We start from the raw sequence: 15,027 nt of genomic DNA, 5'->3' as shown, positions 1-15,027 counted from the left end.
AGTGGCAGTGGTTTCTGTGGCAGGTACCTGCTGCCTTCAGGTTTGACCTTGGGCTTTTCTTTTGTTCTGTTGATTCGTTTGGCTGCACCCTCCTCCAAACACTTCAAACTCACTCCACTTGCTCTCCCTGCCATCACACCTTTTCTCATCTTCTCTCCTGCACCTTAATAATTCTATGTCTCTCTCTAATTTAGATAAACTGGAAGGAACTTAACATAATAGTTTTTGTGCAAGTTGCTTATTAAAGACACCAACCAGCGGGCCAAAAATACTACGGCATGGTTTCTTGAGCAGGGCTTTTGTACTTTCCTCCATACAATACCTATACTTCGGTGCCCCAGATTTAGTTACAACTTTCAGGCACTGCTGTATGAGCAACAGCAACTATTTATTACATGTTTCAGGCTGCTTAATGTTCACTGCCTGTTTCACTGGGTCTCCTGAAGATAAGTACATGTACATTTAGTGGTCTTTCAACTCAGTAGCATTACGCATATCAGACTTTTAGGTCAGCAAATTATATCAGAACCAGGAAAGACACCAGAAATTACTATGCAGTTATCAGTGTTAGAGGAGATGGATTATCATTTCATAAGAATGTTCTGAGTTTTAGGAAAGGTGTTTAGATCCAATTGAAGACATCAGGGCAAACATCAGAAAAAAAAGAAGAAAAAAAAACACAAAAAAAAGCAGCATGCCACTGTCTCAGGTCTCTGCTGATGTACACTGGAATAGGTACAGTGTCTTTAATTTCATTATATCAATTCACTTCAGCAGAGCTTAGGCCAGACTGATTAAATCCCTGATCAAAGTCCCTAGGTAAAAGCCAAAGAACCACTGCAACAGATCTGTATTCGCCCAATGTACTTTCACGTACATTGAAAGCAAGAGGCCTTCTCCTCTCACAAGAGGAAATCCATCCCTGAGAAGAAAAGGCTCAGCATTTGTGAATGTGATGCTTTCAATTCTGTACACATTTAAAAGGAATTATATGTAATTATTAGGCATAAACGCTCTAAGTTGGAGCCTTCTTACTAATGATTTACCTTGCTAAGCACAGACAAACTAATGCCACAATTTAGAGAGGATCCTGATAATGCACCTACAATTGCTTGGAACTGCATATGCCTATCTTTTGGAAAAGCTAGCAGGAAAGCAAGGAGTTAAGAGACACAGACTGCAGCAAACTAAACAAAAGCAATAAAGTAGCAAAGTCACTGTTCCAAATAGTTATCCAGCTGTTGGAATTCAAAGTTATTCCAAAATAAAACCTTGCTTCAACTTGTTCAATGACTAAATTGTTGTCTATGTAATCCAGCTCTAATGGTAGATAGGATGGGAGGAAGACAATACTTTCTGATACAAGAGTACTTTATAATAGGTAACTAATAAGAAAAAGCTCTTTCTGGGAAAGCTCCAATTTAGCCTCGGTACAATAAAAATAAAAACAAAATCTACCAAAAAAGTGACATTTTGTTAATGGTGAAACTATTACATTCATCATTTAACCTTTTCCTAAATTAGATAAACAAGGCAGGCTTTAGTATGTACATTTCATCTGAAATGTGTTGTAATGGCTGCAATTCCGCATACCATTTTAACTGTAACATTCAACTACTGCTCTGTATTTTGGAACTAATCACAGTTACATTTGTAACATTATATCAAAAAACACAAGGAATTCAGAAACTACACTGGTTACTACTCCTTATGCTACTTGCTGTCACAGCTGCCTACGCAGAAATGAAGCTGCAGCTCCCCAGTGTTCAGAGAGAAGAGAATAGTACAGCATTCCCACGGCCCATGCTCAAGCCTAGTCTGTCTCTAGGCAAACATTAGCCAGAGCGACAAAAAGTTCTGCTTAAAGTAAAAAACCTATACTAGTGCAAAACTAATGCCAGCTTGTTAATCTTTAAAACAATTGTAGGAACTTATGACTAAAGGACCTCGTTTACTTCAGCAGTAATAAAACCAACAGCTTTTCTCTTGGGTAATATAAAAGTGGGTTTTTTTCCCCATGAAGTAGATAAAGTTGCAAATACTGAACTAAGTAATACACATTTACACCTGCTCTTCCTTAAATTGATTCTTCCTCTCTGTGTGCTTAAAGTATCAGATTTTGCAGCTTGGTAGTAGATGTAAATATGTTACGCCCAAGTCAATCAATTTAAAAAATTGTTCCATGGGCAGGAGACCCAGCATAAAAGCTGCAAGACTTGAACCAACAGCTGCTGCAGATCAGAAAGATCACAGGTATTATGGCCTCTCTTACCAGTAGCTATGTCTACAAGAAAACACAAAGGGAACAGTTTTTTAAGAGCACTGACCCAGGTTTTCTCTGGGTCTAATGAAAGACAGAACAGTGACACAGAAGCCTAATCCTAAACCAATGGGTATCACAAAAAGAAGTATTTTTATGCTAGGTTTCTTCTTTGGTGAAAGGAATATAACAAGTCTCCTGAACAGATAAGAAACCTATGGCAAACTGACAAAAGCAGGCAAAGCATGGTCACTATTCAAAAGCACAAAGTACAATTGATTTTTTTTTAACAGTTTCTTGCTTTAAGGTTTTGTAAAGAATTACAAACAGGCAAGAGCAACAGGCTGACAAAGAAATGTGTGTTGCAGAGAAGGATAAATGATGACTAATATAACTATTTCTACATTTCAAAATAATGCTGTAAAGGAAACTACTAAAATAATTGGAATAAGATAAAAAGGGTCTTTTTCATAACTTGGAAATCTGAAGCAAATTCCATAAAATTTCCTTTTGAAATCTTGAAGATTAATTCAAAACATCTCATGAGAAAAGAACGTAAAAGTAACAACCAGAAAAAAATGTTTTATTTTCTTTCTAAAAAAAATACATGAAGCACACACACAAACACAGATCATATTTACCTCTAAGAACTGTGCATTCACTTTAAAATCTGGAGGTGGAAGTCCTTGTTTAATAGCAGCTTGTTTTTTTTCTTCAATACATCTGAAAAGATGCTTAACAGCACGCGATATAATGCCTTGTTCCTCTTCTGTTATGTTGACATCAAATCCAGTGCCCATGGTGTATGTTTTGCCAGCACCTGTCTAAATTGAAAAAGGAGTAGTCACTAGAACTTGTTAATAGTACTGAGTCATCACAGGCAAATGCAGTTTGTGAACACTAGTGCTAGATAGTGACTACTAAGTCAGTTTCTTGTCTTTACAATATTAACATGCACAGTAACAGGCCATTTTGAAAAATGGATAAACAGTAGTTGGACAAACTGTTTATCCACAAATCACATACAAGAAGGCAGGGACCAGTTCATAACCTTTCCCCTACAAGCTTCCTCTAAGCTGCTTACATCAGCCTTGAGCTATCATCTCTGAGGTCAAAAGAACAGTTCATGTTTTCAACTGAGACTGTTAATCAAAGCATGTATTTTGGAGGTAGAAGCAGCATTTGCAATTCTTTACTGAAGTAGATTAAGTGACTCCCTTAATTATGACATCTGAATATCTCAGGGAGAATATTACCATTGTTCTTAATTTATAGACAGCACTGAAGAATACAAGCTGTACCTTCACTAGGTAAATAGCTTAATTAAATGTGAAGTCCCATAGAAGACAAGGTAGTGTTGTGGTTTTACTTAATTAGTGGGTCAAGTCTAAGACAAAGATAGTACCACACAGCTAAACATAATCTACTAAACTGGATCTGCAAACTGCTTTGTTTCACTAGGACTAGATTTCACCTAGCCGACTTGAGATACGACATTTAACAGTGGTGAAATTCAGCATCCAAGACCAAATTTTATGCAATCAGTTCCTAAAGGAGTATTCAGAAGACAATAACACATTCACTACACTGTGGTCAATGATATTTCAGCTTTTAGCAGTAAAATGTGTGCCCAGTGTACTGAGAGGTTGTGTTGTCTATGAAAAGTTCTCCAACTTTAAAATCTGATCTCTACATTTTGCCCACAAAAAAAAAAAAAAAAAAAAAAAAAAAAACAAAAACAAAAACACATTGTGGCCTGAAGTTCCCTAAGATCTATTTTAAAAAAAGCTCCTCTTCCCAAAAGCATCTGAAAATGCAGAGAGATGGATAATTGCTCAGAAAAGAACCTCAGTACAACCTCTATCTATATATCAACTGATTAAGTCACTAATTTGTATTGCTGCATTGGGGTGAATTCAGGAATTATATGGACTCATGTTATTTCCAGCATTACTATTACTTCAGACCTACTGCCTATATATTTAATATTTTTTTTCCTGTGTTTCAATTGCCATTCTGCACAGAATCTACACAAACTCCTAAACAGCCTCCTACAGGATACCTCATTTAAAATAAAACCAAGACACTAAAAAAAAACAGGTTCATGCATTCCAAAATTTACGAGAAAGATCAGTTACAGAAAACTCTTTGTTCCAAAAAAAATACTTTAAAATAAAATTGTAAAGCTTACTTGGCCATAAGCAAAAACAGTGGCATTGTAGCCTTCAAAGCAACCTTCAATTAGTTTTTCTATACACTGTATATAGATTTCTTCTTGCTGCGAGTCAATGTTAAAGACATAATCAAAAGTGAAGGCCTTATCTTTTCCCAAGAACACTTGAGGTTCACCAGGTGTGACAGATGTACAAATATGGCATCCTTCAATCTTCTCTTTGGCTAGCTGTGGTCTAATTCTGTTTTGGAAGAGACAAAAAGAACTATTAGGAATTCTCATCATCAGAAAGAGGAGTATACAAACAATATAAATAAGAAATATGAAAAGAATTCTTTACTGACTGAAAAATGAGAATTTTTCATCAAGCCAGGAAGCTTCCAGCTGTCTGAGCCACACTACTGACTGTATCAGAACTGTACTCATACAACTGTTAATGCAAATGACATCGTCTTCCGTGAAGGTTCACCTACCAAATTCAAGCTGACAACCTGCCTAGAAATCTGAATGTTTCTGTATGTATACCTTGCATTACCAAAGATTAATTTGCACAATCCATTTCAGACTTTGAAATCAAGCTTTCCAGTTTTATCAGATTCCTTCATGCTTTCACTGTAAAAAAATTTTTTGTTGATTTTTTTTAAATAACAACAAATATGAAAAAAAATGCAGGATAGTTTAATTAGTAATTTTGGAGCAAAGACCCCCAAAGCCTACATATCATCTAAATGAAAGCCTCCTTGCTATGAGAGGAAGGAGAAGGCTCACAGTTCTTCCTTTCCTTTGACAGGAAAGGAGCTTTGTCACAGCCAGAACACTTCTGTGAAATATTTGGTTTCAGTGAAGAAGCATACCTTCAGGGGGGAAAAAAAACGAACAATTTCTAACAAGTTCTAAAGGTAAGAGTGTCTCATTCTTCATTATTTCCTCACTTAAGACAAATTCCAGCTTCTATTTCTGTTTGTTCAGTTCCTGACAAACTACTCTGTAGAACACAGCCATCTCAGACATCTTATACTCTATCATTTTATTAATTCCTCTGCATTCTTAATACTCTTGCAGTCTTGTCAAAATTGAATTCATGTATTATCTCCATGACTAAAGAAGATTGTGGAAGTTTGTGATTCAGTTGGTTTAATGGCTAACTAACAGGAAGAAAAATTTTGGCCAACATAACATATTATTCTAGCTGTAATTAATAATGTTTACAAAATTACTTTTTTTTTTTTTAAGTGTTTCCAAGATGTCAAAGCAGCACCAAATTTAAAAAAAAAAAAAAAAAAAAAGTGTGCTGCTTAAAAGACAGGGGACAAATAAGGCTATATAAGGGTGATAAAATGTCAGAAGTACAGCTACCTACAAACAAAATCATGGAGTATTTAATATAGATTCTCCATTTATATCAAATTTCAAGTAACTATATTTACCTCGGCATGGCTATTTTCAGTTACACAATGTCAAAGTTGAAGATCTGTATATACAGAGTATACTTTAAAGGCACATATTCATTTCATATTCCATGTTTTAAGGGCCATATCTACATTAGCATTTGGTTTGGAGTAGCCGTGCTGTCTTGAAGCAAATTCCCCCAACACCTTCACTTACCACATGTTGGTTTGGATTACAGATGAGTTTCAGTGTGTACAAATTATACCCCTTCCAGAGGAAACTAAGCCAAAACGCTCCACTCCAAACACATGAAACTTGTTCCAAAAACTAATGGAAACATAAGGACCCAAAGCTACTACCTACTGATCTACTTCGACCATGCCAATGCTTGCTGATGCAGAGAGAGCTAATCTCCATCAATTCTGAGTGGACTGCTGCAGACTAATTCAAATTATATCAGCACACATATACTTTAGTTCAAGTTAGAAATATCCTGTTTAAAAAAAGTCACACAGAGTATGATGTATCTTTTTGTTGCAGATTACAAGTTTTTCACCCAGGGACGTACATCACTATCAGGAGCATTTTTCAGAATTTTTATTCTAAAGGTTTCATTATAACCCACTGTATGACACTAGAGAATAACCATAATTTATTTGTAAAGTTTTCTGCACACCAATTCCTTCACGGAAAATTCATTAATGATCAGGAGGTACCTCCCTTGTCAGCATACCCTCTAGTGTGGAGTGGAAATTTAATGATATTTTTCAAAGGTTTGTTTAAAGGAACCATTATACAATGCGTAAATAGGCACAAATATTCTATAAACAGTATTTGCACTTAACAACATGGAGTGTGTAATGCAGGCCACAGATTTTCTCTCTAATGACATAATCATTATCATAAGGTTTTTTTTCCCTTAAATGAAGTAAGAATGCTAAAAACAATTTAGGAGTTGCACAGCTCCTTCACTAATAATTTCATCCACTAGCACCTGTGTTCACTAAACAAAAAACCTGATGAACACGTACCAAAGCTTGTAATAAAGTTACTTTGTTCTAGACTAATGAACACTTTATAATAAAATAGCTTTTATTTCTAGGTAGAGAGATAAAGTCTTCAAAGAGATATTAATCATATACCTCTCCTAAAAGCACTCTACAACAACTGGAAAAATTGAGCAAATAAAACATTCTAGTATGCTGCCTATAACACTCAATATTTAGAAAATGCCAACTTGGTAGGTTATTCTACTGCCTTATTTTAATGCCGTAAAGTCAGTCAGAGAGCAAGCTTCTTTTTCAGACTAAGCACTCTTATTCTTTCACTAATCCGGTGCAGACAGCACAAAAAGCAATCAACTGTTCTTACAAGCATGAATTCTGAGGGCTTCTAAAGCTCCAGAGATACTTCTCGCATTGTTTTCTAGTACAAGAAGCCTAGAAAGACCTTTTCTAAGGAGCAAGATGGAAAACACATTTTCAAAAGTCAGATAACCTTTTGTGCATCCCAAAAATCCAACTCCCTCCTCCCCAGTTCTGAAAGGCTTTTAGCACTAACTTGTAGAATGAAGGTTGACAACATTTAAAAAAAAAAAAAGTTTTTCTTCATATATTTTCATGCCTTTTTTTTTTAAGTTCAAAATTCATTTTCTATGCTGAGGAACTGATGCAATTAGACAGGTGCTGAATAATTTTCTCCTTTCTACTACTACGTAAAGGCTCAGAGTGACCACAAAGAGGAACAGCATGCCTAAAATATCAATTATTTGCATGATAATTATTACAGTGATGACAGGACTAAGTGAGCAGTTTCGATGTCGGCCTGTGGAGGCTTCCCATGAGAATCCTCCCAGGTAGCTCCCCTGCCTTGCAGCCAGGCAGCACCTCTGAGCACTCTGCTGATACAAAACCCAGCACAACAGCAAGCTGCAAATGCATTACAGGTGACCATAATCAGACCACAGCAAGACACCATTCCAGAGACCAGCTGAGCCGACAGAAACCTGTGTCACTGCTAGCAGCTTGTTACTGGCTCAATCCCTTCCCCCAAGTTGTAACACAACATCCAGAGACCTAGCAGCAATGATGGTGTCCTTCCTCCCTAACTTACCGCTAAATCTGAAGGCAGTGCTAAGAGAAAAAGTAGCATTTCACCAGCACATATGCGGCACAAAGGAAAAACAAAGGAAGACTTGCCACATCAGGAAAGCTTCACCCCAAAGACAGACGGCCTTCTCATTTTGCAATTGCTCCTACACAATGTCCCACTCTGCCACAGAGTTGGGAGGTAGCAACCAGAGAGAGATCACAGCTGCATCAGGTTTGAAAGACTTCTTCCCCAAAAAGGGTGTGCAGGCAAGAGATCTTCATCACCCAGCCTGAGGTCTGCTCAAGGGATACTTCATGCTCTGAAATCTATATAGCTCTCTTGATACATTTAGCACCAAGCTAATGTGATGACCTTAATGAGTAAGCAACAAATGCCTCACCTTTAACCTGATTTCTGGCCATTTATGAACAGTGAGAGTGGATTACCTGAACCTCATGGCTCTCAGTCTTACTATTCGCACTGAATGTGTGGTCCAGCAAGTAATACTCCTCATGCAAGTCAGATTCTCCTCCAGCACTGGCTATAGGAACATTTCCTCCTCTTCCACCCCACACATCAATCAGGAAAGTGATTTTTCCTTCTGCTTACAGCCAAACCTTTCCTGCTCTCTTGTCTTAATGTGGTCGCTTCTGTCAGCAAAGCAGGCAGCACCCATGCTTTAAAATGTGAAAGAGTTCATTTTGGTCATTCCTCCTTACCCAGTTGTCAGCCTGGCAGTCTGCCACTCAGATTTTTCTCCAGGACCAATTTGACTTCACCTATTTTGTCTTCTACGTGGCCTCATCTCACCTGTTTTTCAGGCTACTCTCTTAACTGTACACAATCAGCTGTTTTCTACCTGTTTCCAATCACATCTCCTTAGATGTCACAACTTCCCAAACAACATTTTGCCTTGCATCCTTTCCCTCTCTCCAAAGCATGAACACACCCAACTGTTGTTTACATGTACTTTGCAGAGACTCCAGGCCACACAGATGAAACTTAATCCCCTAAATCTATTCTGCCTCAGCACACTGGGACAAGCTGTCTAATTAGGAAGGGCTAAAATAGCCAGTGGTGGCACAGTAATGCACCGTATTGTAGTGGAACTAATCTCTCAGTAGAAAGGTGCACAATGTCGCTGCTAAAAATACTGTCAGCTGGAAGAGACTCGGATAATACAGTTCAGGGACTACAGCAATCATGGGGTCAATACCCTGTGTTATGCAAGAGACTCCCCAGAACTGATTCCTGTTTAAACTAGATAATACCATAATATTATCGCTTTGAAAAATATCCTTAGTTTATTTCTAGGGTTGAAAAATTGTCCCAGTGATTTAAGTCTATATTATTTTTATATATATATATGGATATACAAGGGTATAGATAGATACACATACACACACACCCCTTCCAGCTACTTAACAATTTTGTTATCTCTGTTCACTTAAGAACCTCACCTTTACCTAATTTTTCCCCAGGAATCTCCACACATCTGTGATCAAGCCATCCCTTAATCTTGTTTCACGTACCAAACAAAATTAGACTAGTGAATTTTTTATTTTGCATCTCCGTGTGAAGTATTGCAAATATTACTCTAACAAAGGGTAATTATCACAACAATTACCATATAACCTGCTCAGCACCTGTACAGAATAGCAATAAGCAAACAGGAACTTCTGAAAGTAACCTATAAAGAGCAAAACATCAAATTATTCTTGTTTTATGGAAAGGAAAAAAAAAAAAAAATCACAGATTTAATCCTTCAGGTAGCAATAATTAGCCAGAAGCTGAGTGCTGGAAAGAAGAAAACATGACAATGAAGTCCCATGTAAAGTTCTTTTTCATTAAACTTTGCTGTGGGGAAAGGACTGTGTTCACCTTTTTCAGGAAAGCATAAATTCAAACATCACTCAAACCACGTGCAGTGCTGAGCAGGAAACAAAGTTAACCTGTAAACCCAAGACTCACCAATACTCCTCTCTTACTACATTAAGACTATTAAATTTTACACAATTAAGTTTCACATGTGGATATATGAAATACTAAATCCAAGAGCACCTAATAAAACACTTAATGAAGCATAGCAGGCAATATAAACTGGGAAACAAACAAACAAAAGCTCTCCAAAACCAGAAAAAAAGAAAATAGCTTCCTGCCACTACTTCAGCATCACGATTCCCTCTTTTCTATTCCATTACATTTACGCTCATCAAACCATTCCCATCAAACATACTCCTTCAAAACAAGGAAGGAGTAGAGAAAGCTGAACGATTTCATCCCACAGACACCTAATACTTCTGCTTGCATAAGCTTTTCAGTATTTTTGCTAGCACACATTGGAAGCTTGCTTGCTTCTATGATTATAAGCACCTCCAAATGAGGCCACAACTATAGCATCTGAATGCATTCATCTGAAATAGCTGATTGGTATATTAACTCTTTACCTCTCAATGAGGTTTAAGAATATGAAAGAGGCTGGCATATGACAAATGCCTACCTTTCATTAACACAGCAATAAGGACACAGGAACAAGACTTCTGGCTCATGCCAGCAACCACCACCCATTAAGAGTTTCTGTTCTGTTGCCAGCGTATCTCAGCACAACGGCCCCTGCACCTCCACTGCCTGTGGCAACACAGTCTGTGGTACCTACAGGTAAAAAAAATGCTCATATTTGTTGAGTTACCATTCAGTAACCTTTAGTACAGATGTAGTTCTGTAATATCCTTCTCAGCATTTCCAGAGAGGTTTTAGGTGGCCAGCGAAACAAGTATGAAAAGCCTGAGAACAGTTTTAGTATGCTTTTACCCTGCTTTTTAACTCCAGAAACACACACAACCATACCCCAACTTCTAATTAAAAAAAAGTAAGATTACTAGAAGTCAATACCTCACCTTGCAGCCCAACTCTTTCTGAAGAAATATCACAATGGCTTATTTTTTTTTTAGCTCCACTTCAGAATTAACCAAGTTACAAATTAAATTCAAACCTAATGCCTACAAAAAACACCACATAGCAATCTCTCCCCAAGGTTAGCATCAAAACAACCCCCTACACTGTTACAGTAAAGTCCAGATCATTTGTCTCTTGCTTTTCTTTAAGTACCAACTAGGCAGTTGTCTCCAAGCAAGCCATAAATACACTGTACTATCAGCAGACCTTGATGGCCTTCAGGGTGAAATCCATTTGTTTCAGGTGCCTACAATGGCAGAAGAAACAAGCCTTCATAAAATACTTCAAGGACTGAATGAATAATGGAATAAAAGCCATTCTCAGAAAAAAAAAAGCAAAGTGAAAGACAAATCCAGGGTACCTTTTTAACAGCACCAATTCTGCAGAAACACTAACTCAGTTTCTGGATGCCTTAAGCATTAGCATTCTGTGGTATCAGTTCACGGTACAATTTCATATTCATGATACCAATCACTAGTATTATACATACTGGTATTAAGATGTAAAAAGGACATTCAATTGCAGATACACAAGTTATAGCAATTACACGAGATGCTGCTCAGCAGCCAAGCTGTGGCAACTGGCCACCGAGCGCCTTGCCAAGTCTTTCCCCCTGCCACAGGTCAGCTCCCACCCTGTGAACTTGCTTCGCCTGCGAGAGGCACGAGCACACACCAGTCACCCAGTCAGGGCAACAAGCACCAGCCTGCTGCGACTGTAACTCAATCGCTCTTACGTAAGATTTGGGCACTGCTCCCATCAATGTTTCTCTAAAGTTGCCGTGGCTGCCATGGTCTAGACTGAGCTCAGCGCTGCCAGCAGGTGTTGTGTGTGCCCAGAGCCCACAGAAGCTAGGCAGAGTCCAGGCATTACTTGGCCTAAACTTACACCAGCTCCCTGGGCAAGCGCAAGTGAGGCAGATGTTTTGCACATGTACCAGTGCTTGCCTTTAGACACCAGGAAACTTTCAGGCACGTCAAGTAGGTGTCTCGATGCAAGTTTGGCAACACCAGAGAATAAAACTTCCCAGGTAGCTCTTGGACATAAAAATGTATTAAGGACTGTGGCAGAAGCTAAAGCAGGATCTGTGTGGTCCAGATTTTACTCTGAAGTCCTATTAAGATACTGATAAAAAGGTATTAGCATCCCTTCAATCCATGTGTAGCCATTAAACATGAACATTAAGCCCTTAGCTCCTTAGCTTAAAACATCCAGCAAAATCAGCCACTACATTACCAAATGGGCTCCGAGATATTACACTTTCAATAGCTAACTTATTTTACTGCAAGCAAAAAAAAATCCTATTCAGAAATATACAAGCAGAATATTTTGTTTCAGTGCTGCAGACTGTCACTTCCAGTTTGCACGTAATGAGAAGGCTGCAAATGGAAAACTGGAATTAAATTAAATTGAGGAAATATACCATTGCAGTAACGAGATTTGTCCAGTTCTCCTCTACATTCAACCTCTACCTCTTCAGCTTTTTTTTTTTAAACACAAATTTAATTTCATAAAACAATTACTCTTTTCAGCAGCTTGCGTCTGATCAGCTTATCTACCCATTAACTGTTCATGCTGGGGATTACGTTTGCAGTGCCAGGCTGAGGCGGTTTTGCAGGCTGCTGCTTTCACTTGGTTCCTGAAGCAGCGTACAATAGCTGCATCTCTGGGCAGCTGCTATGGCTAGCCAGAAAACAGTTTAGCAGTATGATTTCAGATTAATTCTTGTGCAATTCTGTAACAGCCTAGCAGGCTGTGCAATGCAGATGGCATCGTCACACTGACAGGCACAGTCCTGTGCTTTTGCCAAGAAAAGGAAACACAGCAAGGGGAAAGGCCCAAGCCTGCCCTCACACAGACCTCCTACTGCCCCACATGCTCCCTTCCCCATCCCCACCTCCCACAGAAGGCTAAAAGACCCTCCAGTAGATCTAGTAGACCTCCAACATCTTTCCTTATAACATGAATGAATGCTTTCATCCAAACCTCCTTCTTGTGATTTCTCCTGGACTAATTTGCTCTCTAGTGAGCGAAGAAGTCCACAGCTTTCGAGAACAATTTGACTTTTGAGAGAGAGAAGAGGGGACTGTATTGCAGGATTTGTGCAGGCCTTGATTATTTCTAGTTCAAGACAAGGTCAGCTGTGATGGAAAAGCAGCACTACCATAAGCTTCCACGTGCCTGCCAAGCACAGAACTGGAACGCCTCCAAATCCAAGTGCAATTTGATTAAACTAAACTGATACTGGAAACGACATTTCTAAGGCAAACAGAATTTTTTTAAATTGTTCTACTGTGCTACTTGTCTTGGTTTTTTCGTGAACATTTAGTGTTACATGTCTCACCACCCTCAGAAAGCTAGAAGAGAAATAATAACACAATATCTTAAGAGAAAGTGAGATCTAAGCAAATGCAGCAAAGTTTAATTTATGAATTAAGACCCAAAGTATTTATGGTTTATTACCAATAAATGAAACAATGAGTTAGGTCTTCCTAAAACTAAAGTTCAGAATTAATTTCATACCACAAAGGAATGCAGGCACCTCTGTATCATGCAATACAGTCACAGAATAGAGACCTTGGTCCCAGCAGTCATGGGTCAAACTCCAGTGCTGAAAGGCACTACAGACACCTGATCTCCACATAGCTAACTAGCCTGGAGAGGCTGCCTCTCCTCATCAGGGAGCATGAACAAGTAATTTTAGAGAGTAAGAAGCCTAAGTACCTCTGCTGTTACAGCACAGTGGAGCTCAGTGCTCAGCTGTACTACTAGCATGGTCAGCATTAGCTCAAGGTCTGGATACCACATGGTACCAAACATATGGACATACCCTGAAATACTTGAATCACAGGCTACTCCTCCTGTAAGTATTAACCCTGAAAATATAATCCCTGGGAATCTTTTTCACCTTTTAAAAAAAGGAGTAAAAAGGAAATCCAGAAGGTGCTAGCTCATTTCAGTTTTTATTTTGAGGAATAGCTTCTAGCCTTTTAGAAAACCCTATGTACGCTTTCAGCTTGTTAGTCTGCTTACACTGCACTTCTGGACATCATCCCACGGTCAGTAGAACAGCAGACGCATCCCAAATACCTGGTTCAGGCATGAAGGGCAGGTCCTTCTCCCAGGTGGTCTGGGAAACCTAACATCTCCAAAAGGCCTGTCAGAAATCAAAGAAATGCCTTCAGAGCCAACATAGGAAATGAAGGAACAAGGGAAATATATAACTCAAAAATTTACCACAAGGAAGCTGAGCCATCTGTGGCTCTGGGTTTGGATGACTGCTCCATGTCACCAAAACCATAGTTTCCCAGAGGGTTCAACCAGCTAGAAGCCTGCAATTTGATGGCTGTGCTCTGGATATATTTATGTACCAAGCCCAATATCCAAAAACCAAATCAAGGTTAGAAGGTCTGCCTTAAACTGCATGTTAAACCTGTCTCTCTCACATAAGTGCACTTGCTTCTTGTAAGTTTAAGGTTTCTATTGAAAAATAAATTTTAGCTTTTATGACTGCTAAGCTCATGCATAGAAGTATGAAACACCATCTTTATTTCATTGGTGTTGTTTCACATCACTAGCACTGACAATACTGAAGACTAGTAAAGATTACTATTATGAAAAATTTATCGTAATAGCACCCAATGGTCACACTGCTTAAAGAACACAGAGGTCACAAATTCAGAAAGAAAGAGGAAAGCAAGGTCTTTTGGTGTGTCCCAGACCAGTGTCTACAACTGCTGCACTCATGGATACAAAGAGGCCAATTAGGCAATCAAGCATATCTTTCTGTGGATAAGGATTCATGAAGAAAGCAATTCTATATACAAAAGAAAGAGCACGGCACCCTATATTTCTTTTGCAAATTAGGGGGTTTTCTCCTCCAAAATTTAGCTTTAACATGTAAGTTAGAAGCTCTCATCATTCCTGCTCTGGAGCACATAGCTATAAGGAGTGGCTGAGTCACACCACTGGTAAAGCTGACCAGAGCCCGGTATTAATTATGTAATTAGGGCAGTATCAGGAAAAGGAATACACTTTCTGTAGTGTCTTTCTGCTATATGACTGAATGCTTAACAGAGATTAAATCTGCTAAACAAATGTCATTACACATAACTTAAGATGAAAAAACTTAATCAAAAGAGAATTTAAGGAAAGCTTG

General features: G+C 38.5%; 1 protein-coding gene across 9 annotated transcripts in view; it reads right to left on the bottom strand.

The window, feature by feature from the left end:
- Nucleotides 1-15,027, bottom strand: part of KIF21A (kinesin family member 21A) — a 93,431-nt gene that overhangs the window by 56,263 nt on the left and 22,141 nt on the right. For all 9 annotated transcript variants that reach the window (XM_069801862.1, XM_069801865.1, XM_069801863.1 and 6 more), the window contains exons 2-3: nucleotides 4,452-4,674; nucleotides 2,902-3,084 (exon numbers count right to left, since the gene is read on the bottom strand). In XM_069801862.1, the coding sequence (XP_069657963.1) occupies nucleotides 2,902-3,084; nucleotides 4,452-4,674 (406 nt within the window). The remainder of the gene's footprint in view (nucleotides 1-2,901; nucleotides 3,085-4,451; nucleotides 4,675-15,027) is intronic.

This window comes from Haliaeetus albicilla, chromosome 14 (assembly GCF_947461875.1).
Source record: "Haliaeetus albicilla chromosome 14, bHalAlb1.1, whole genome shotgun sequence".
Lineage (NCBI taxonomy): Eukaryota > Metazoa > Chordata > Aves > Accipitriformes > Accipitridae > Haliaeetus > Haliaeetus albicilla.
The sequence above is the reverse complement of the archived record's forward strand: the minus strand, read 5'-3'. Positions and strand labels throughout refer to the sequence as shown.